This window comes from Eubalaena glacialis, chromosome 2 (genome assembly GCF_028564815.1).
Source record: "Eubalaena glacialis isolate mEubGla1 chromosome 2, mEubGla1.1.hap2.+ XY, whole genome shotgun sequence".
Classification (NCBI taxonomy): domain Eukaryota; kingdom Metazoa; phylum Chordata; class Mammalia; order Artiodactyla; family Balaenidae; genus Eubalaena; species Eubalaena glacialis.
The window spans coordinates 163,739,383-163,764,179 of NC_083717.1; the positions used below are offsets into that span (position 1 = coordinate 163,739,383).

General features: G+C 37.0%; 1 protein-coding gene across 1 annotated transcript in view; it reads right to left on the reverse strand.

Moving 5' to 3' along the window:
* Positions 1-353: 353 nt before the first annotated feature.
* Positions 354-24,797, reverse strand: part of LOC133084415 (cytochrome c oxidase assembly protein COX16 homolog, mitochondrial) — a 37,573-nt gene continuing 13,129 nt past the window's right edge. Inside the window, exons 3-4 of the mRNA XM_061180982.1 lie at positions 3,734-3,796; positions 354-499 (exon numbers count right to left, since the gene is read on the reverse strand). Of these exons, the coding sequence (XP_061036965.1) occupies positions 383-499; positions 3,734-3,796 (180 nt within the window). The 3' untranslated portion in view covers positions 354-382. The remainder of the gene's footprint in view (positions 500-3,733; positions 3,797-24,797) is intronic.

Consider the following 24,797-nt stretch of genomic DNA (forward strand, 5'->3'; position numbering starts at 1 on the left):
GCTTGATGTTACTGTGAAAATTTGGATCCAGACCTATTATTCTCATTAGGAATCAGACTGCCCTACTGGCTGGAGGAAAAGAATATGGGTGGGTACCTGGGAGTAGAATAAATGACACTCTTTAAGTGGCAGTATTCACATTTTTATTGAGCAGTAAAAAATATATGTGGTCAACATTGTTACTTTCATTTGCAAATAAAAGAGTTGGGAAGTATAGAAACCTGTACTTAACTTTTTATCAAGAGTACTTATCATCAAATTACTCCAATCCAGGCTTCAGCAGGTCTGGAATTTTCTTTCCAATGGATAGGAGTATGTGGTGGGAATTCCAGTTGATAACATTTTTATTAAAAAAAAAAAAAAAAAAAAAGAATCAGCATAGTCAAGTTGTCTTAGTGTTACGGATTTCTGGATTTTGTCGTTGGAGGAGGTCAGGATCTTCCCAAGGCCTGGGTCCTCGAATATTCTTCCAGTCATCAAAAGCAGAGTCCTTTATTTTCTATAGAGCCACAAATATTAGAGGATAAATATTAGTATAGGAGCCCTGTGGGTTTGATTAGGACCTCAGTGAATGAATGAATAAATGAGTAGAAAGAATTCAACAGGCCCTCACTTATAATTCTAGTAAATAACTGCATATCAAGCTTAATAATTAAAGAAATGTCATATTTCTTAAAATTTTTCTTACTTCCTATTGATGTTACTGCCTATCTTTCCCCTCATCAGAATTAAACTATTAAAACAGAAAAAGTCTGTATTTTTTTAAAATTTATTTTATTAAATTATAGTTGATTTACAATGTTGTGTTAATTTCTGCTATACAGCAAAGTGATTCAGTTATACATATATATGTACATATACACATACATTCTTTTTCATATTCTTTTCCATTATGATTTATCACAAAATACTAAATATAGTTCCCTGTGCTATACAGTAGGACCTGGTTGTTTATCCATTCTATATATAATAGTTTGCATCTGCTAATCAAAAACTCCCAATCCATCCCTCCCCCATGCTCCCCCTTGGCAACCACAAGTCTGTTCTCTATGTCTGTGAGTCTGTTTCTGTTTTGTAGATGTGCTCATTTGCATCATATTTTAGATATCATAATAAGTGATATCATATGGTATTTGTCTTTCTCTTTCTGATTTACTTCACTTAGTATGATAACCTCTAGGTCCATCCATGTTGCTGCAAATGGCATTATTTCATTCTTCTTTATGATTGAGTAGTATTCCATTGTATATATTAACATGTACCACATCTTCTTTATCTATTCATCTGTTGATGGACATTTAGGTTGTTTCCATGTCTTGGCTATTGTGAATAGTGCTGCTATGAACATAGGGGTGCATGTATCTTTTAGAATTATAGTTTTCTCCAGATATATGCTCAGGAATGCTGGATCATATGGCAACTCTATTTTTAGTTTTTTGTGGAACCTCCATACTGTCTTCCATAGTGGCTACACCAATTTACATTCCCACCAACAGTGTACAAGGGTTATCTTTTCCCTAAACCGTCTTCAGCATTTGTTATTTGTAGATTTTTTTAATGATGGCCATTCTGACCTCTGTGAGGTGGTACCTCATTGTAGTTTTAACTTGCATTTCTTGAATAATGTACATGTTTTATTTTTGAGAGCACAAAGAAAGGGAAGAAGCTGGGAAAACAAAACTCCAGGTCTGAACACTAATCCAGCATAATAATGACTAGCATGGGTTAACATGGGTGATGGCAGTAAATGAAGAGAACAAAAGTGGAGACTCTAGAGTCTGCTAGAAGGAATAGAGACCAAGATGATTTGTTCTGCACCTAAGAAATGAGCCTGGGCTTAAAAATGAAAAGATATTCCCCATAGCTGCCATGAGCAAAGCTCTTTTGGGGCAATAAAAACTAGCTTCAACCACAGTTTGGATCACCATATCTTTTGTTAGTGTGAAGTGTCTCTCAAGCACAGGAATGAAAATAGGAAAAAAGGGAAGAACATAAACCTTTCTTTACCCTTCTGACACCACTCTGACAGTAACTTTCATATATCTGCTTTGGTTATTCTGGAATAATTAAGTGAACAAGATAGAAAAAGAAACACAGAGAACACAGGATAGCTTTTATTCAGAGACAGAGAAAATGATATCAATTTACCTTGACACTTGGATACTAAGCATTACTCTTTTACTAACAAGCTATATAACCCTGGGCTAGTGATTTGAGCTATCTGGGCACTAATTCTCTCAAAAGTAATAATGAAAAGGCTAGACCAAATGGTCTATATGATTTCTTCAGCTCTCAAACTCTACAGCTTCTAAAAGAACTTTAAGGAACGTCCACTCCCAAACAAACCCTCCATAGCTATATACTGACAAGTAGCAAATTAGAGGTTTTGACAAGATAATGGGGAAATAGTGAATGAACCATTCTCTAAATTTCACTTACAGTTTTACCAGGAGTTTACTAAATCTAAATAGATGAACAAAATTCTACTAATTTAGTGTTCAAGAACAGAGTAAATTATTTTCAAGTATAGTTATGAAATGATACAAAGTTATAAAAAGGTTTTAAGAAAGAATAATGGCCTTCACTCAGATAACATAAGACCTATATGCTCAAGAGAATTTGAGGATAATTCTTAAATGGGATGCAAGGTTGGCAGAACAACTTCATGCAAAAGTGGTCCAGTCCCAAACTAAACTAAAAAACAACAACAATAAAACAAAAACAAAAACAAACAACCACAACAAAAAAGTGGTCTAGTCTTAAGCTCTGACAAGATCCTCTGGGTAAACAATTTGGAGACTGAATGCCACAAAGTTTGAGGGGTTTAGGAAACATCAAAACCTTTCCACAGATCCCCCCTTACGAAGCATAAAATCAAGCTCAAAATGATCAGCCAATGATTGAACTGCTAAGATAAGAATCAACACTCTTCACACGTCTCTTCAATGTATATTATTCACAATGTCCACCTTTCAATCAAAAATTACCAAACATGAAAAGAAATGGGAAAATATGATCAGAGATGGAGAACACCCTCTCTCTCTACATCCTATAATAAAACATGCTATTAAGCTCTTTGATTTCGTTAATAAGATAGGTGGAAAATGACACCTTGTTATAATTTTAATTAACATTCCCATTATAAGTTGAGCATCTCTTTATCTGTTTAAAAATGATATTTATTTCCTTGTCTCTGAACTCATTACATGCTCTGCCCATGTTCCTACTGATCAACTGAGTTGTTGCAATTTTCCATACTGATTTGCTCTTCATATTTAAATAAATTAATTCATCATGTTAAGATAAACAATATTTTTAGAATTTCACATTTAACTAGTAACTTTATATGCACTATTTTTTTTTTAGATTGAACTTTTGAATTTTTTTGTATGAATTCTGCAATCTTTACTTTTAAAGCTTCTGGGTTTTCTATCATATTTAAATAGGCTTTTCTGACTCAAGACCACTAAAAAGAATCTTCATTGTTTACTCCTAGTACTTTTAGCCTTTTGTTTTTTATTTTTAAATTCTTGATCCATCTAGAATATGGATATGAAACAGTATATGAAATATAGATCCATCTTTATTTTCTTTTCAAATGACTACATAGTTGTTCCAATAACATATATTTAAGGTAAATATTTTTTTCCTGCACTGATAATAATTTGAATTTACCTTAAAGCAGATAGAACCAGTCACTGACCAGGAAGATTGCTACATTAGCATACTGTACCTCATACTCTGATTCCAATGACACTTTATTCATTTTCAGTTTTTTTTCTAACTCAGGATCAATCTGTAGAAAAGAAAGAGTAGCCATAAGTTATTTAAGTCTGTTAGATACCATTTTCAATTTAAAAAAGTAATATAAGGCATGGCTGGGATGGCATGGCAGATTACAAAAACATGGGAAAATCTCCACAAACCATCCGATTGCATAATGATAACTAATATAGTACTACCACCACTACAACAACTAATAGCAGCTAATATTTACTGAGGACTTGGTATATGCCACGTACTTTGACATTTATTACCTCCTTTAATCCTCAAAAAATCCTTTGACATAAGTATTAGTATTATGATCAAAGTAAGGATAATGGAATACAGGTAGTTTGAATAACTTGTCAAAGAGGCAGAACTTGGCTTTGAATCTTGGCCCTCTGCCTCCAGAGTCTATGCTATTAACCACTACACTAAATTATGTTATTACATAGAATCATTACAAAAATACTAATAAATATAACACTGCTCTTGAAAACAAAAAAGAACACTTTATATATACCAGAAATTAAGAAGTTAGCTATGAAGAAATTAGACAGGATTCCACAGTGGTAAACAGAAACTGATGCCATGTTATCTGTGTGTAGCAAAGTCTTTAGGAAAGAAGAATGTGATTGCTGAAATTAATTAACAACCATCACCACCAACAAAACCCAAATTAAATTCAGTGGAATAGCTGAATAATGACTAAACACAGCTTAAGACACAAGAAACACAACCTGAGGATTCCACTAGAATGATGCACAAACAGATGGGATAAATGAAAGAAAAGGCATATAATGAAAGCTAGATCCAAAACAGGTCTATTAGGGGTTTCAGAATTACAGAATAAAGAGAATGGAGGAAGGGCAATAACTAATCAATAATTAATGAATAATATATTAAAAATACATGATTCCTCAGACTGAAAGAGCACAATAAAAAATAACCACAACAGGAATTCTCTGGTGATCCAGTGGTTAAGATTCATTGATTTCACTGTTGTGGGCTGAGGTTCGATCCCTGGTCAGGGACCTAACACCCTATAAGCCATGAGGTGCAGCCAAAATAAGTAAATAAATAAAATTTTAAAATAACCACAACAAAACAAAGACAGCCCACTCTTAATCAACTAATAGTAAAGCCTTAGGATATTAAGCATAAAAAGAAAATCTCAAAAGTAAAAAGAGTGAAAAGACAGCTTACTTACAAAGAGATGAGGATTAGAAAAAAGACTGTTCATCAGCAACTTAAAACGCTAAAATAAAATGAAATTATATCTACAATGTTGATATTAAAAGAATTACTTTGAATCTCAGTTTTATTTTGACTATTTTCTCTCTTCTTCCTCGGCTTCTACTTGATTGGGTTTTTCTCAATCAGTATTTTGAGTGGTGGAAATACATACAAACATATCAACAATCTCAGTAACTGCTGAACTCGTCTATTAACTAATAAAGATTTTCTGACTGACATTTTTAGAAATCCAGTTACATATTACTTACAAAAAATGCACTTAAAAAAAAGAATGAAAACACAAGGTTGAAGGCAGAGGTTACAAAAAATGATACACTACACACACACACATACAAAACTGGTGGGGGCAGGAGGATCAATACGTAACAATATTTTTAATGGACAAAACAGAATTCAAGGCAAACAGCATCAGAAAGGAACATTTAGGACTTCCCTGGTGGTCCAGTGGTTAGGACTCTGCGCAATGCGTGGGTTTGATCCCTGACTGGGGAACTAGGATCCTTCATGCATGAGGCACGGCCAAAAAAAAAAAAATTCAATATTGGAAAATGGAACAATTTTTAAAGAAAATGTTAGAATTATTAAATATTATGTGACTATATTGATTTGAAATTTATGCAGCAAAATGGATAAAAATTTAAGAAATAAATACACAAAACAACCTAAAGGAGCTTAACATACCTCTCCCAGAAACTAACTGATCAAGCAGATTATAAATAAGATTACTGAAGATGAGTAAAATGATTAACAATTTCTTTCTAATAGATATATATAGAATTTTGAGCCCAGCAAATTTGGATTACTATTTTCTCCTCAAACACACAAAAAATATTAATAAAAATTAAACTTATTATAGGGCATAAAGGAAAACTAGGCAAATTCACATATAAAAAATCGTCATACATAACATACTCAAAGACTACAATCGATAACATTTAAAATCAATAGCAAAAAGATAACTGCAGAAAGAATCCATATATATGGAAGCTGAAAACGTTTTGAAATACATTAACATGTTAGAGAAGAAATCAAAATGAAAATTACAAAGTATTTACAAGTGAAGAGTCATCTGTTGCATGATCTTATTCATTCTAATAGGTTTAATCTTCTTGTGTATAAAATTTCTTGGTAGAGAACATTTCACACACATAATGACATTTTCGTTCCTTTCTATCTAAACCCACTTAGTTCAGATTAGCTCAAGATGGCAGAGTGGAAGGACGTGAGCTCACCCCTTCTTAAAAAAATGCCAAAATCACAACTACTGCAGAATAACCATTGACAAAAAAACACTGGAACCTACTAAAAATGATACCCTACATCCAAAGACAAAGAAGCCACAAGATGGTAGGAGGGGGCACAATCGTGATAAAATCAAACCCCATACCCATCAGATGGGTGACCCACAAACTGGAAAATCCCACAGGAGTGAAAATTCTGAGCCCCAAGTCAGGCTTTCCAGCCTGGGTGTCCGGCAATGGGAGAAGGAGTCCCCAGAGAATCTGGCTTTGAAGGCCGATGGGGTTTGATTGCAGGACTTCCACAGGTCTGGGGAAAACAGGAACTCCACTCCTGGAGGGCACGCATAAAGTCTTGAGGGTACCAGGACCCAGAGGAAAAAAGCAGTGACCCCAGAAGAGACTGGGCCAGACCTACCTGCTAGTATTGGAGGGTCTCCTGTGGAGGCAGGGGGTGTCTGTGGCTCAGTGCAGGGACAAAGACACTAGCAGCAGCAGTTCTGGGAACTACTCATTGGCATAAGCCCTCCCAAAGGCCACCATTAGCCCTACCAAACAGCCTGTAGGCTCCAGTGCTGGATCACCTCAGGCCAAATAACCAATGGCACGGGAACACAGCCCTGCCCATCAGCACACAAGTGGCTTAAAGTCTCCCTGAGCACAGCCCTGCCCACCAGAGGGACAAGACCTAGCTCCCCACCACTGGGAACCAGTCCCTCCCATCAGGAACCCTGCATAAGCCTCTTAGACAGCCTCATCCACAGAGGGCAGACAACAGAAGCAAGAACTACAATCCTGCAGCCTGTGGAATGGAAACTGCATTCACAGAAATTTAGTCAAAATGAGAAGGCAGAGGAATATGTCCCAGATGAAGGAACAAAATGAAACCCCAGAAGAAAAATTAAGTGGAGTGGAGATAGCCAACCTACTAGAAAAAGAATTCAGAATAATGATAGTGAAGATGATCCAAGATCTCGGAAAAAGAATAGAGGCAAGGATTAAGAAGATGCAAGAAATGTTTAACAAAGACCTAGAAGAATTAAGAACAAACAGGGATGAACAATATGATAACTGAAATGAAAAATACATTAGAAGGAATCAATCGTACAATAAGTGAGTCAGAAGAACAGGTAAGTGACCTGAAAGACAGAATGGTGGAAATCATTGCCATGGAATAGAATAAAGAAAATAGAATGAAAAGAAATGTAGACAGTCTTAAGAGACCTCTTAAATGCACCAACATTCCCATTATAGGGGTCCCAGAAGGAGAAGAGAGAAAGGACTTGAGAAAATATTTGAAGAGATAATAGCTGAAAACTTCACACAGTCATCCAAGTCAAGGAAGCACAGAGAGTCCCAGGCACATAAACCCAAGGAGGAACATGCCAAGACTCCTAGTAATCAAATTGACAAATACTAAAGACAAAGAAAAAATATTAAAAGTAACAAGGGAAAAACAACAAATAACATACAAGGGAACTCCCATAAGGTTATCAGCTGATTTCTCAGCAGAAACTCTGCAGGCCAGAAGGGAGTAGCACAATATACTGTATTTAGAGTGATGAAAGGGAAGAACCTACGACCAAGAATACTCTACCCAGCAAGCCTCTCATTCAGATTTGATGGAGAAATCAAAAGCTTCACACACCCCAATGTTCACTGCAGCACTATTTACAATAGCCAGGTCATGGAAGCAACCTAAATATTCATTGACAGACGAATGGATAAAGAAGATGTGGTACATATATACAATGGAATATTACTCAGCCATAAAAATGAATGAAATTGGGTCATTTGTAGAGATGTGGATGGACCTAGACACTGTCATACAGAGTGAAGTAAGTCAGAAAAACAAATATTGTAAATTAATGCATATTTGTGGAATCTACAAAAATGTTACAGATGAACCGGTTTGCAAGGCAGAAATAGAGACACAGAGGTAGAGAACAAACATATGGACATCAAGAGGGGAAAGGGTGGGTGGGATGAACTGGGAGATTGGGACTAACATATATACACTAATATGTATAAAATAGATAACTAATGAGAACCTGTTGTATAACACAGGAAACTCCACTTTGCTGTAAACAAGAAACACAACACTGTAAAACAACTATACCCCAATTAAAAAAAAAAAAAAAAAAAAAACACTTTACAGACAAGCAAAAGCTAAGAGAATTCAGCACCACCAGACCAGCTCTGCAACAAATGCTAAAGGAACTTCTCTAGATGGGAGAGAAACCAGAAAGTTAAAACAACCTTGTACCTACATAGACTGCTATATCAAAACCTCACAGCAGGGATTTCCCTGGTGGCAGGGTGATTAAAAATCCACCTGCCAATGCAGAGCACATGGGTTCAAGCCCCAGTCTGGGAAGATCCCACATTCCACAGAGAAACTAAGCCCATGTGCCAAAATTACTGAGCCTGTGCTCTAGAGCCCACGAGCCACAACTACTGAAGCCTGTGCACCTAGAGCCTGTGCTCCGCAACAAGAGAAGCCACCGCAATGAAAAGCCTGCACACCACAACAAAGAGTAGCCCCTGCTGGCCACAACTAGATAAAGCCCGTGCGCAGCAACAAAGAACCAATGAAGCCAAAAATAAATAAACAAATTAATTAAAGACAAAAACAAAAAACCCTCATGGGAACAGCAAACCCCAAAACTATAATAGATACACACACAAAAAAGAAAAAGCAACCCAAACAGAACAATAAAGATGGCCATCAAACCACAAGAGAACAAAAGAGGAAGGGAAGAAAAAAGACCTACAAAAACAAACCCCAAACAATTAAGAAAATGGCAACAGCAATTTACATATCAATAATCACCTTAAATGTAAACGGATTAAATGCTCCAACCAAAAGATATACACTGGCTGAATGGATACAAAAACAAGACCCGAATATATGCTGCTTACAAGAAACCCACTTCAGACCTAGGGACACATACATACTGAAAGTGAGGGGATGGAAAAAGGTATTCCATGCAAATGGAAATCAAAAGAAAGCTGAAGTAGCAATACTCATATAAGGCAAAATAGACTTTAAAATAAAGACTGTTACAAGAGACAAAGGACACTACATAATGATCAAGGGATCAATCTGAGAAGATATAACAATTGTAAATACATATGCACCCAACATAGGAGCACCTCAATATATAAGGCAAATACTAACAGCCATAAAGGGAGAAATCGACAGTAACACAATAGTGGGGGACTTTAACACCCCACTTATATCAATGGACAGATCATCCAGACAGAAAATTTAAAAACACAGGCCTCAAATGACACATTAAACCAGATGGACTTAATTGATATTTAACAATAATTCCATTCAAAAGCAGCAGAATACACATTCTTTTCATGTGCACATGGAACATTCTCCAGGATTGACCACATGCTGGGCCGCAAAGCAAGACTTGGTAAACTTAAGAAAACTGAAATCATATCAAGCATCTTTTCCAACCACAATGCTAGGAGATTAGAAATCAACTACAAGAAAAAAAACTGTAAAAAACACCAACACGTGGAGGCTAAACAATATGCTACTAAACAACCAATGGATCACTAAAGAAATGAAAGAGGAAATCAAATAATACTTAGTGACAAATGAAAACAAAAGCACAATGATTCAAAACCTATGGGATGCAGCAAAAGCAGTCTAATAACCAACAGGGTGGGAACACAGCCCCGCCCATCAGCACACAAGTGGCTTAAAGTCTCACTGAGCACTGCCCTGCCCACCAGAAGGACAAGACCCAGCTCCACCCACTACTGGACGGGAACCGGCCCCTCCCCTCAGGAAGCCTGCACAAGCCTCCTAGACAGCTTAGAGCAATACAATCTTACCTCAGGAAACAAAAAAATTTCAAACAACCTAACCTTACAGCTAGAGCAACTAGAGAAAGAAGAACAAACAAAACCTCAAGTTAGTAGAAGGAAAGAAATCATAAAGATCAGAGCAAAAATAAATGAAATAGAGATGAAAAAAACAATAGCAAAGATCAATGAAACTAAAAGCTGGTTCTTTGACAAGATAACAAAATTGATAAACCTTTAGCCAGACTCATCAAGAAAAAAATGGAGAGGACTCCAATCAGTAAAATTAGAAATGAAAAAGGAGAAGTTAAGATGGACACCACAGAAATATAAGGATCATAAGAGACTACTACAAGTGACTATATGCCAATAAAATGGACAACCTGAAAGAAACAGATAAATTCTTAGAAAGGTACAAGCTCCCAAGACTGAACCAGAAAGAAACAGAAAACATGAACAGCCCAATCACAAGTACAGTAAGTCCCCTACATACGAGCCATCAAGTTGCCAACTTTCAAAGATGCAAACTTATGTTCGCATGTCTAATCACATAAGTTACTTCAAGTGTCTGGTGTACATTGTCACATGCATGCATCCTCTACAAGTGGTTGTGCTTTTGTGTACCTTACTGTACAGTACTGTATATAGTACAGTAATACAGTATCTTTATTTCAAGCCCAGGATGTCTAGAAGCAAGTGTAAAAGCAGCGGGTGATATAGCTGGTACCGCTAAGAAGTGTCAAGAGATAACAATGGAAACAAAAGTGAAAAAAATTGAGAGTGAAGCGAGGTGAAAAGATGGTAGACGTCACTCGTTCTTATAACGTGAATCATTCAACCATCGGCACAATTCTAAAGAACAAAGACAAGATCATGGAATATAAGAAGTGTGCTGTGCCGATGATGTTGACAATAATATCGAAGAAGTGTGGAAGAATGATGGAGGAGATGGAGAAACTTCTCAGTGTATGGATGCAGGATCAGCAACAGTGTTGAGTCCCACTCAGCTTTATGCTGATTCAAGACAAAGCTAAAAGCCTTTACGAAAACCTGAAGAAGAAACACAGCAAAGAATCAGAGGGCACATCTTTTAATGTCAGCAATGACTGGTTTCATTGGTTCAAGGTTAGAGCCAAACTTCACAACGTAAAAGTAAGTGGCAAGGCAGTGAGTGCAGATACAGTAGCTGCCCGGGAATTTCCTGAAACTCTTTGAGAAATTACTGATGAAGGCATGTATTTAACAGAGCAGGTTTTTAATGTGGATGAGATAGGACTGTACTGGAAGAGGATGGCAGACCAAAGTTACATCAGTAAGGAGGAAAAGTTAATGCCAGGCTATAAAGCAGCAAAGGGCAGACTAACTCTGTTGTTTGGTGGCAGTGCTTCCCGCAATATGAAGCTGAAGGCTCTCTTAGTTTATCATTCAGAGAACCCAAGGGCCCGTTAAAACAAAGCCAAGGGATCACTTCCTGTTGTGTGGAAGAGTAACCCCAAAGCCTGGGTTACAGAGGCCATTTTCTACGACCGGTTTTTCCACCAGTTTATCCCGGAGGTAGGGAAATATTGCTTGGAGAAGGACATCCCATTCAACATTCCTTTGCTGCTTGACAGTGCTCGGGGCCACCCCCCATTCACGGATGACTTTCATCCCAACGTCAAAGTAGTGCATCTGCCACCAAATACTATATTGTTCACCCAACCTATGGACCAGGGAGTTATAGTGACTTTCAAGAAATATTATTTACATCACACTTTTCGCAGTAAAGGCGAGTGACAGGAATCAGGAACAACCTTGCGACAATTTTGGAAGGACTACAACACCTACAAGGCCATAAAAACACTGACTTTGCATGGCGTGAGGTTACGGCCATCACCATGAATGGGGTTTGGAAGAACCTTTGCCTGCAGTTTGTTCACGATTTTCTTGGATTTGAGAAGGTGGATGAGGAGCACAAAGAGATCTTCAGCAACTTAGTGACCCTAAGCGAGAAGCTGGAGCTAGATCTGCAACAGGATGGCTTCACTGAACTCCTTGCTGTGCAACACAAGGAGGTTACAGTACTAATGAAGACCTGATGGAATTGGAGGCCCAAAGAAAGGACAAAGAGAGACAAGAGGAAGAAGTAATTGAAGAACCGAAGAGATTCACAACAAGGGAAATGGCAAGGGGATTTTCTTTATTTGAGGAGGCACTGTTAGGTTTTGAGGCATAGGACCCAAACATAGAATGGTGCACGAAGGTTGCAGCAGACGTTCAGAATTCAGCCCAGTGCTACTGTATCATCTATGACAAGAAAAAAACAGCTACTACCCAGACATCAATGGATCGTTTTTTCAAGAGAGTGGATAGAACTGAATCCAGCAAGGAACCAGAACCTGTGCCATCAACATCAGGCGTGAGTGAAACTGCACCTTGCCCTCCATCTCCTATTGCTGACGATCCTTCCTCCTATTGCTCTACCATCTCCCACCTCCTCTCCCTCCTCCAGTCAGTAATTCTTCTTGCCTGTTCACTAGATGCCAGCCCCTGTATGTCAGCTGTTGTACTGTACTACTGTACTTTTCAAGGTACTGTACTGTAAGATTAAAAATGTTTTATTTTTTTGAGATGTTTGATTTTTACATATTATTTGTGTGAAAAGTATTATAAACCTATTACAGTACAGTACTATATAGCCGACTGTGTTAGTTAGGTACCTAGGCTAACCTAGGCTAACTTTGTTGGACTTACGAACAAATTGGACTTACAAATGCACTCTTGGAACAAAACTCGTTCATGTGTAGGGGACTTACTGTACTGAAATTGAAACTGTGATTAAAAAACTCCCAACAAACAAAAACCCAGGACCAGATGGCTTCACAGGCGAATTCTATCAAACATTTAGAGAAGAGTTAACACCTATCCTTCTGAAACTGTTCCAGAAAAATTGCACAGGAAGGAAAACTCCCAAACTCATTCTATGAGTCCACCATAGCCCTAATACCAAAACCAGACAAAGATACCACAAAAAAAGAAAATTACAGGCCAATATCACTGATGAACACAGACACAAAAATCCTCAACAAACTACTAGCAATCTGAATCCAACAATACATTAAAGGCTCATACACCATGATCAAGTGGGATTTATCACAGGGATGCAAGGATTTTTCAGTATCCACAAATCAATCAGTGTGATACACCACATCAACAAACTGAAGAATAAAAACCATACGATCATCTCAATAGATGCAGAAAAAGCTTTTGACAAAATTCAGCACCCATTTATGAAAAACACTCTCCAGAAAGCGGGCATAGAGGGAACCATACCTCAACATAATAAAGGCCATATACAACAAACCTACAGCTAATATAATATTCAGTGTTCAAAAGCTAAAAGCAGGGACTTCTTTGGTGGTCCAGTGGGTAAAACTCCGCACTCCCAATGCAGGGGGCCCGGGTTCAATCCCTGGTCAGGGAACTAGATCTTGCATGCATGCCGCAACTAATAGTCTGCAGGCCGCATCTAAAAAGTCCGCATGCCGCAATGAAGAGCCCGCGTGCTGCAACGAAGACCCAGCACAGCCAAAATAATAATTAAAAAATAAATAAATATTTCAAAAAAAGCTGAAAGTATTTCCTCTAAGATCAGGAAGAAGACAAGGATGTCCACTCTCGCCACTTTCATTCAACACGGTTGTGGAAGTCCTAGCTGTGGCAATCAGAGAATAAAAAGAAATAAAAGGAATCCAAATTAGAAAACAAGTAAACTGTCACTGTTTGCAGATGACATGATACTGTACATAGAAAATCCTAAAAACGCTACCAGAAAACTACTACAGCTCATCAATGAATTCGGTAAAGTTGCAGGTTACAAAATTAATACACAAAAATCTGTTGTATTTCTATACACTAACAACGAAAGATCAGAAAGAGAAATTAAAGAAAAAATCCCATTCACCACCACATCAAAAAGAATAAAATACCTAGGAATAAACCTACCTAAGGAGACAAAAGACTTGTACTCTGAAAACTATAAGACGCTGATGAAAGAAATCGAAGACGACACAATAGAGGGAAAGATATACCATATACTTGGATTGGAAGAATCAATGTTGTCAAAATAAGTATACTAACCAAGGCAATCTAGATTCAATGCAAACCCTATCAAATTACCAATGGCATTTTTCACAGAACTAGAACAAAAAATCTTAAAATTTGTATGGAGACACAAAGGACCCTGAATAGCCAAAGCAATCTTGAGAAAGAAAAATGGAGCTGGAAGATTCAGGCTCCCTGACTTCAGACTAAACTACAAAGCTACAGCCATCAAAACAGTATGGTACTGGCACAAAAATAGAAATATAGATCAATGGAACAGGATAGAAAGCCCAGAAACAAACCCCTACACCTATGGTCAATTAATCTATGACAAAGGAGGTAAGACTATACAATGGAGGAAAGATAGTCTCTTCAAGAAATGGTGCTGGGAGAACTGGACAGCTACCTGTAAAAAAATGAAATTAGAATGCTCTTTAACACCATACACAAAAATAAACTCAAAATGGATTAAAGACCTAAATATAAGGCTGGACACTATCAACGTATTAGAGGAAGACATAGGCAGAACACTCTCTGACATAAATCACAGCAATATCCTTTTCAATCCATCTCCCAGAGTAATGGAAATAAAAACAAAAATAAACAAATGGGACCTAATGAAATTTAAAAGCTTTTGCACAGCAAAGGAAACCATAAACAAAACAAAAAGACAACCCACAGAATGGGTGCAAATATTTGCAAACAATGCAACAACAAAGAATTAGTCTACAAAATTTATGAACATCACATGCAGCTTAATATCATAAACACAAATAACCCAATCAGAAAATAGGCAGAAGACCTAAATAGACATTTCTCCAAAGAAGACATACAAATGGCAAGAGGCACATGAAAAGATGTTCAGCATCACTGATTATTAGAGAAATGCAAATCAAAACTACAGTGAGATATTACCTCACATAAGTCAGAATGGCTATCATCAAAAAATCCACAAACAACAAATGCTAGAGAGGGTGTGGAGAGAAGGGAACCCTCCTACACTGTTTGTTGGAATGTAAATTGGTGCAGCCACTGTGGAGAACAGTATGGAGATTCCTTAAAAAACTAAAAATAGAGCTACCATATGATCCTGCAATCCCACTCCTGGGTATATATCTGGAGAAAAACATGGTCCAAAAGGATACACGCACCCCAATGTTCATTGCAGCACTGTTTACAATAGCCAAAACATGGAAGAAACCTAAATCTCCATGGACAGATGATTGGATAAAGAAGATGTGGTACATATATACAATGGAATATTACTCTGCCATTAAAAAGAATGAAATAATGCCATTTGCAACAACAGGGATGGACCTAGAGATCATCATATTGAGTGAAGTAAGTCAGACAGAGGAAGACAAATATTGTATGATACTGCTTACCTGCAGAATCTTAAAAAAAAAATGATACAAACGAACTTATTTACAAAACAGAAACAGACTCACAGACTTAGAGAATGAATTTATGGTTACCAGTGGGGGGAAGGCTGGGTGGTGGAAGGGATAGTTAGGGAGTTTGAGATTGACATGTACACACTGCTATATGTAAAATGGATAACCAACAAGGACCTACTGTATAGCACAGGGAACTCTGCTCAATATTATGTAACAACCTAAATGGGAAAAGAATTTGAAAAAGAATAGATACATGTATATGTATAAATGAATCACTTTGCTGTACACCTGAAACTAACACAACATTGCTAATCAACTACAGTCCAATATAAAATAAAATTTTTTTAAAAAAACCATGTAGTTCATTTTGCTGTCCAATTTTATGGGCTATGATATCCAAAATATTACTTTAAAAGTAGCTACAATTACAGATATTCCTTTATTGTTCCTAGCTTTAATAGCAATGTTTTTAATGTTTCTCTATTAAGAATATTTACTATGATTACTGCTTGTTAAAGAAAATTCAACAAGGTAGTTAGATCAACACCCAAAAATCAAAGGGCATGGATCCACATACAAAATTAATATAGTTTCTTTATGCAAGTAAACACCAATTAGAAAATGTAAGAGAAAGAAGAATACATAGCCAGAATAGTATCATCTATTTAGAAAATTAAATTCATAGCTAAAAACATTTTGAAAAAGTAAACGAGATGCCCAGATGGTTTCACTGGCAAATTCTATAAAATATTTAAGGAAGAAGTAACACCAATTCTACATAATCACTTCCAGAAAATAAAAAAGAGGAAACACTTCCCAATTCATGTTATGAAGTCAACATTATCCCAATACCAAAACCAGACTGTTGGGGAGGAACAATTTTCCCTTCTTCCCTTCTAGGGTCGTTGGCTAGTTTAATAATTAAATTGACATAAAACAGATTTAACAGGAGAAAAACATTTAATTATGTATGTATTGGAGCCCCACAAACACATGAGACTCACAGGCAGTCAAATTAGACTTATATGCCATCCTGAGCTAAGGGGGTAGGGGTCTGGGGCTTCAAAGAGGAAGCAGATAATCCACAGGAAGATGAGAAGACCAAATGTTTGGTAAACAAACGTTTCCATGCCATGCAGATAAGTCCTTCTGATATAAAAAGTTCTCTCTCATAATAGCTATCTTCCTGGTACAGGCTTCCTACCTAAATCCTTTTGGGCAGTTAAGGAAGAGATAAAAAGCTTTTCCTGAGTCTGTTGGGTCATAATTGCCTTCAGCTCAAAACAATCCACATGCCAAAGTGGCACATTTTGGGGTGGTGTATTCTGCTCCCCATCAAGACCAAAAGAGTAGAAGGAAAAAAAAAAAAAAATCTGTAGACCACAACAGTCTGTAGTGCAACTTCTAGTGGAAGAGTAAGACTACAGCTCCCAAACTAATGGAACAACAGCAAAATAATAAAATGTTATTAACCCAAAAGAGAACAACAAGACAGAAATAATTATAACAATAGAACATAAAAGGCATATTTAAACCCAAATATATTTTAAAATTACATTAAATGTAAATGTATTTAATGAGCCAATTAAAAAACAAAACTATTAAAACATATTTTCTGTTTATAAGAGATACATCTAAAACTTAAGTTTACACAAAGGTTGAGATTAAAAAGAAAGCTGGTGAAGCCATATTAATATTCAACAAAATAGGTAAGGGGAAAAAGCATTATTACCGCGCAAAGTTTCATTACAATGAAAATTCAATTCACGGAGAAGACATAATAATTCTGAAATTATATGTACCTAATACCACGGTGAAATAGGCAAACAGTCATAATGAGAGATGTTAACACAATTCTCTTGGTAAGAGAACAGATATAAAAAGTCAAAAACACAGAATTTTGAAAAAACACAAATAACAAACTTGACCAAATGGATGTATAAACTTTTAGTATGTACCCAACAACATACTTTTATCATGTACCCAACAAGCATATATCATTCATACCAACTGATCATGTGTTAGCTCATAAAGCCAGTCTCAACAAGTATCAAAAGAAAGAACTCAATGAAAATTTTCTTTGATCACAACACACTCAAGTTAGAAATCAATAAAAAATAGTAACTAGAAAATTCCCTGTTTATAAGTTAAGGAAAAACACTTCTAAATAGCTCATGGATAAATAAAAACAAATTTAATTTGATTGATTATGAATATATTACATATTAAAACTTTCATGAGATAGCCATGGCCATGCTTAAAAGGAAATTCATCACATTACAAGCTTATATTACAAAAGAAGATGGAATTAATCATTTCTTAATCGCAGTTTCGAGCGTCAGGATGTCTTTGGTTTATGATTCTCTGCCCAGGCAGTCCATGGCTCAGGGGTCTGTGAGCTAGTCTTGCCCTAGAGAAACAACCTGAGTTTCTACATTAATAATGATATCTAAAATAGCAGTTTTAGTACATTAATGATGTTACTAACAACAGCAATTTTTTAGTCATCTGACTCTGGTTGATTAGTGTTCAGTTAGCTCAAGATTGAGGTCAGATGGGACAAGAAAGGGAATAGAGTTCTGGATAGAGAGATTAATCAAACTCAATACAGGAACTTTTAGGGGGACTCAGTTTCATCATCACGAAAAATTCAAATTCACCACATAATTAGGTAACAATTCATAACACACCCACCAAAATTGCTTTAAAAAACAAAATGAGGAAAAAAAACCCAACCTATAATAGCAAGTATTGGCAAGTATTTGGAGCCTGGGGAACAAAAAACTGTTGGCAGTGATGACTGAAAGAAAAACGCACAATATAAGCGCTCTCGGTTGAGTATCCAGTGTCTCATTGAGGACTATAGCCCACGAGACAACCTCCCAGATGGATCTGAAGAACTGCTCTGAAGAGGTAGGGGAAGAGGCTAGTATATAGATAGCATATATATGGCTAAGGAATACGTGCAATCAAGCATACATCTCGGTAGAAGGTTATTGCTAGTCATGAGGAAGAGACATCTCAGTTAATGATTTTAGTGCTCTTCTGAGTATGGGAAGATGCAAGAATCCAGGTTCATAAAAAATATTTTCCAAAATATATCTAACTAAGGGCCTGTTTTGCCTGTTTTGCCAAAGCAGAGTGTCTCATCCTGTTCTTTGTCCTGAATTCCTTTCAGGGTGTATTGTAAAGTCAGTGATTGTAGTGGCTAATGACTTGATCCCTATGAGGCAGGACACAGATGGGCCCCAGGCTGAGCAGCTCGAGATTGTCCCGTTGGGGGACAGGAGCAATGAGGAGCTGAGCCCTGCCCAGATAAATGATAAAGAGACCACATATTTCTCATTCTCGAGGTCAAGGAGACCTTCCCGACTACGCAAGCGCAGAAAGGCTCCTCGGGGGTCAAAAAGGGAGGGGGCATCACCCCATAGTAAGTGATGTCAACCTACCCATAGCCCTCTTCGTTAGAATCCATCTTGGCTAAGAGATGTGCGTGCACACAGGGGAGGACCCTGAGATAAACAAATATGGACTAAGAGCCAGGCAAAGGCAAGATGACTGGCCAGAGGAAACCCAGAAGAAATGCCCCATGTAAGTGATTCAAACTACCACGGGGGCGCGACTCTTTCTCTGAGTCCACCCGTGTTAAGTTTTTTCACACATACTCTTTTTCCTCCTAATAAACACTTTGTTTCACTACTTCCATCTCTTTGTGGAAATTCACTTCTACAAAGCCGACTGGCCACTGGCCTAGTGGCTAGGATTCACCACTCTCACTGCCACAGCCTGAGTTCAGTCTCTGGCCAGGGAACTGAAATCCTGCTTCAAGCCACTGCTGTCCAAGGCCACCCAAGATCACCTACAGAACTGGATGGAGGACGACATTCTTTGTTTTAAAGCAGCAGTGCAGAATGTGAAAGGAAGCAGAATATGACACCCCAAAATATGTCTCTTTGGCATAAGGATTATCTTGAGCTGATTGTTTTTAGGAAACACCAGACACGCAAGCTCTGAAAACCAGTACAAGTTACCCTTTTGTGAGGGACACATACATTTATAAAGGAAATCTCTATTTATAAGTGTCTCCCTTCTAGTACCAGGAAGAGAAGGATGGTTCTAAATCACAACAAACTTCTACCAATCGAGAAGGCACCCACTTAAATCTGTGTAACAACCTTACCCTTTTACTGTGTTTTTCCCAGTAACCTCTCATAACTGCCCTCCCCCTCCAACATCCTTCTTCTGTCTTCAGATAGTATTTAAGGTGATGGTGGGGAAAGTTTTACTCACTTTTCCTGGGTATCTCCCATGTATACAAGAGGCATACATGTTATTAAACTTCTGTTTGTTTTTCTCTTGTTAATCTGTATTTTATTACAGAAGGATCTCAGCCAAGAATGTAGAAGGGTAAAGGGAAAATTATTTTTTCTCCCCTACAATTGATTCAATCACTCTGAAAAACAGTTTGGAAATTATCAAATAAAGGTGATAATCCAGCAATTCCTTTTTTGTACACATGCAGCAAGAAAAATATACAAGAATGTTCACAGCAACATTATTTTCACTAACCAAAACTGCCAAGCCACCCAAATGTCTTAAGAGTAACATGGATAAATAAATTATGGTATAATTAGTGGAATACCATACAGCAATGAAAAAATCATGGGGTCAGCAACTATGGCCCATGGGCCAAATCTAGTCTAATATCCTTTTTTGTCAGTAAAGTTTTATTTGAACACAGCCATGCTCATTTGTTTTTGTCCATGGCTGCTTTTATGATACAACACCAGATTTCAATAGCTGTGAAAGAGTGTAGCTCACAAAGCCTAGAACACTTACTACTTGGCTCCTTACAGGAAAAGCTTGCTGACCCTGAACTTAGAGCTAAAATAGAGATGAATTTCACATACATAATACTGGGGGGAGAAAAAGACAATCAACACAATGATAAGGCAACCTACTGAATGAAAGAAAATAAGTGCAAATCATATAACTCATAAAAGGTTAATATCCAAAATATATAAAGAACTCATACAACTCAGTACCACCCCACCCAAAAGCAAATCTGCTTAAAAAATGGGCAGAGGATCAGAACATTTTTCCAAAGAAGACATACAGATGACCAACAGGTACATGAAAAGATGCTCAACATCACTAGTCATCAGGAAAATGCAAATGAAAACTACAATGAGATATCACCTCATACTTGTTAGAATGGCTATTATCAAAAGGACAAGAAATGACAACTGATGGAGAGGATGTGGAAAAAGGGAGTCCTTGTGCACTGTTGGTGGGAATATAAATTGGTACAGCTACTGTGGAAAACACTATGGAGATTCCTGCAGAAAATGGAAAATAGAGTTACCATATGGCCCAGGAATTTCACCTCTGGGTATTTATCTGAAGGAAATGAAATCACTATCTTGAAGAGGTATCTGCACCCCATGTTCACCACAGCATTATTCACAGTAGCCAAGACATGGAAATAACCTAAGTGTCCATCGATGGGTAATGGATAAAGAAACTGTGATGTGCATATACGCAATGGAATATTATTCAGCCATAAAAAAAATGAAATCTTGCCATTTTTGACAACAGGGATGGACCTCCCATTTTGACAACAGGATTATGCTAAGTGAAATAAGTCAGGCAAAGAAATACAAATACTGTTTGATTTCACTTATATGTGAAACCTGAAAAATAAAACAAATGAACAAACATAACAAAACAGAAACAGAGTTATAGACACAGAGACAAGTAGTTGCCACAGGGAAGGGGGAAGGGAGGAGGAGAGAAATGGGTAAGAAAATTAAGAGGTACAAACTACCAGTTACAAAATAAATGAGTTATGGGTATGAAACATACAGTGTGGGGAATACAGTCAGTAATGATCTCACTTGTATGTGGAATCTAAAAAAACACACAAACAAAAAAACCAAGCTCATAGATACAGAGAACAGACTGGTGGTTGGTACTGTAATTATTCTCATTTTCATTATCTGAATCCTAAAACACATGGTCATGATATTTACAATGTTAAAAATTAAACAAGCACTATTTCTTTACAAACTACAACAGTCAAGCAAAGGTTTAAAAAAAAAAGACTGTTAATGCTCAGGATTACAATGCACTTAATTGTACACTTAAATCATATTACTTGGAGTGATGCAAAAGCAGATGATCTATTACTGTGGATCCACAGTTGTTAGCATTAGGAGTCAGGAGAAAAAAAGAGCAACAGCTATAATGAAGGCAGATGAGTTATGTCATATCTATTTCACACTAGAAATTGAAAGCTATTGCTTTCAGCTTATTTGTTTAAGCCCACCTCATGGGTTCTGTACTTTCCTTTCAACCTTCCACACCCACGACTGAAAAGCAGGAATTTTTACATCCTGGGACACTGGATTTTCAGTCCTAAAATCAGGACAGTTCCAGGCAACCTAAAATGGCTGGTCACTCTGAATCAATACCGTCTTTTTCCACCCTCCTCAAAACTTCTCAGCTGTACTTATCCTTGATCTTTCTTAACTGAATTTGTCCTCTCAGCCACAGTCTTGACCCCCAGCCCTTGACCTCAGCAATCTTTCCCTTGACTCCTCCTTAATCTCAACCTCTCAACCCGTGTAACAACTGTCAACCTCAACCAATCTTACCTTCTCAATTCCTCTCAAATTTAATCCACCTTACCCTCTCAACCTTATTTGAACTCAACCTCACCTAAACACTGACTCTTGACTTCACCTGAGTCTGACTTCTCAACAGCAACCAACCTGGACATCTCAATCTCAGTAAGTCTTGTTCTCTGATCCTTCTCACCTCAACTTTGTCCTCTCAGCCTCCTTCCATAGACCTTGACCAATCTCATCCTCTTAACTTCAATCAACCTCATTTCTTCCAACTTTGTTCTCTTTACTTCGACTCCCTCGTCTAGACCTCTTCTGTTACTGCAATCTCCCTCTCTCTCTTGCTACGAAAATTTACCCAGTCCTCAAAAGCAAAGCCTCAAGTCATCTGATATTTACTCAGATTTTAATATCATATATGTCACTATCAATTTGCTGCTAAAAATTTTTCCGGAACCCATTCATTTCTATCTTCATTGCAAATGTTTTATTTCAGATTCCATTATTGTTCATCTATACTACTGTCAAAGTGTCTTAACAGGTCTCTCCATCTCCACTTGAAACAATCTCTTCCCTCCTATCTTGCTCCCCCAATCTCCACTCTATGTTAGCCACTCTATGTTATATAATACTAATCATTTCCATCATTTACCTAACTCTTACTCATTCTTAACCTTAATTCAAAGGTTGATACCTCTAGCAGACCTTCTCTGATACCCCTTTCCCAAGTCTAAACCGTATGCCTCTCCTCGAAGTTCTCGTAATGTTTTACGCAGAGTTCTAATATAGCATTTCACTGGGCATTGTTATGTTGTATGTTTGGATACATGTTTATATTAGATGTCTCCCAGCCTTGATGATGCTATAAGCTTTATAAGAACCAGTTTCTTGAATCTTTATCTGTAGGATCTAACACATGATAAACACATGACAAATATTCAATTATTTTTCAAATATGTACATGACATCCCATTTCCAAAAGTCAGATTATTATAACTTTCATCTTAAAGCAAAAGGGAAAAAATTCCTTAATACAATAATTGGGATGCTAACAGAAACTTTAAAACTCAGTTATAATTGCTCTATTCCCTCATAGAAATTATATATTCCTTTTAAATTTACTATTTATTCTAATACCTACTGTCTTTAAGACTAGCTAGCGTTGGTATTTCTCTTAAACCATAAAATTAACTGAAAAAATGGAATAGGCCTTTAATACTCTCCCACCAACATTACTGAGGTCTGCTAATGAAATACAGCTGACCCTTGAAAACACGAGTTTGAACCTCAAGGGTCCACTTATACAAGGATTTTCCTCAATAAATAACAGTTGGCCCGCCATATCTGCGAGTTCTGCATCTGTGGATTCAACCAACTGCAGATCGTGTAGTACTGTAGTATTTATTGAAAAAAATCTGGGTATCAGTGGACCAGCACAGTTCAAACCCATGTTGTTCAAGGGTCACCTGTACTTGGGAAAAAACCCTCAAATATCAGATGTGTGCCACAAACAAAAGCTACATACTTATGAATGAATTAACCAGAATTGTTCTGTAACAACAGACCTGAATTTGACAGTAATTGTGTAATCACAGAGGTGGGAATCCTAGTTCTACCCCTAAATAGCGACATGACCTTAAGCAAGTTACTTAAGCTCTCTGAGCCTCAGATTCCTCACCTGTAAAAATAAAGACAGTAATATATCTATGCAGGAACCAGTATAGTCCTACCACAAATGCATACCTGTAAAAAGGATCGCTATGAAGAGATAGGTATCACTATAATGAAAGATAATTTTCCTTTCTTTTAGTATTAGTTACTAAAGATACACATCAATATAACTTATAATTTACTGGTATGAATACAAAATAGCTAATTTACAATTAGAATAATAAAATGGAGTGAAATTATTGTCCCATGTTCTTTAGTCCCTTCTAGATCCTAAAAATGGCTACACCAGAGCATATTTTGTGGGAAAAAGCTAACAGTACTGCAAGGTTTCTAGTGAGTGAGGAGAAAGATTACTAAATTCTTTACATTTCATGATTCACTTCCATGTGATCATTAATGTTATTTTAAAGAGTAAGAAACAGCCCAAAGATCATATATCAGCCCTGAAAAGCATGATAAAACTCAGACTGCTTAGTATATTGAGTATACATGATATCATCTCACACCTGTCAGGATGGCTATCATCAAAAGAACACAAATAACAAATGTTAGTGAGGATGTGGAGAAAAGGGAACCCTCCTACACTGTTGGTGGGAATGAAAATTGGTGCAGCCACTGTGGAAAACAGTATGGAGGTTTCTCAAAAAACTAAGAATAGAACTACCATATGACCCAGAAATTCCACTCCTGTGTATATATCCCAAAAAAAAAAAACAAAAACACTTGATTCAAAAAGATACATGCACCCCAATGTTCATAGCAGCATCATTTACAATTGCCAAGGTATGGGAGCAACCTAAGTGTCCATCAACAGATGAATGGATAAAGAAGATGTGTGTGTGTCTGTGTGTGTATATATATATATATATATATACATGTATGTTTTACTTAGCCATAAAAAAGAATGAAATTTTGCCATTTGCAGCAACATGGATGGA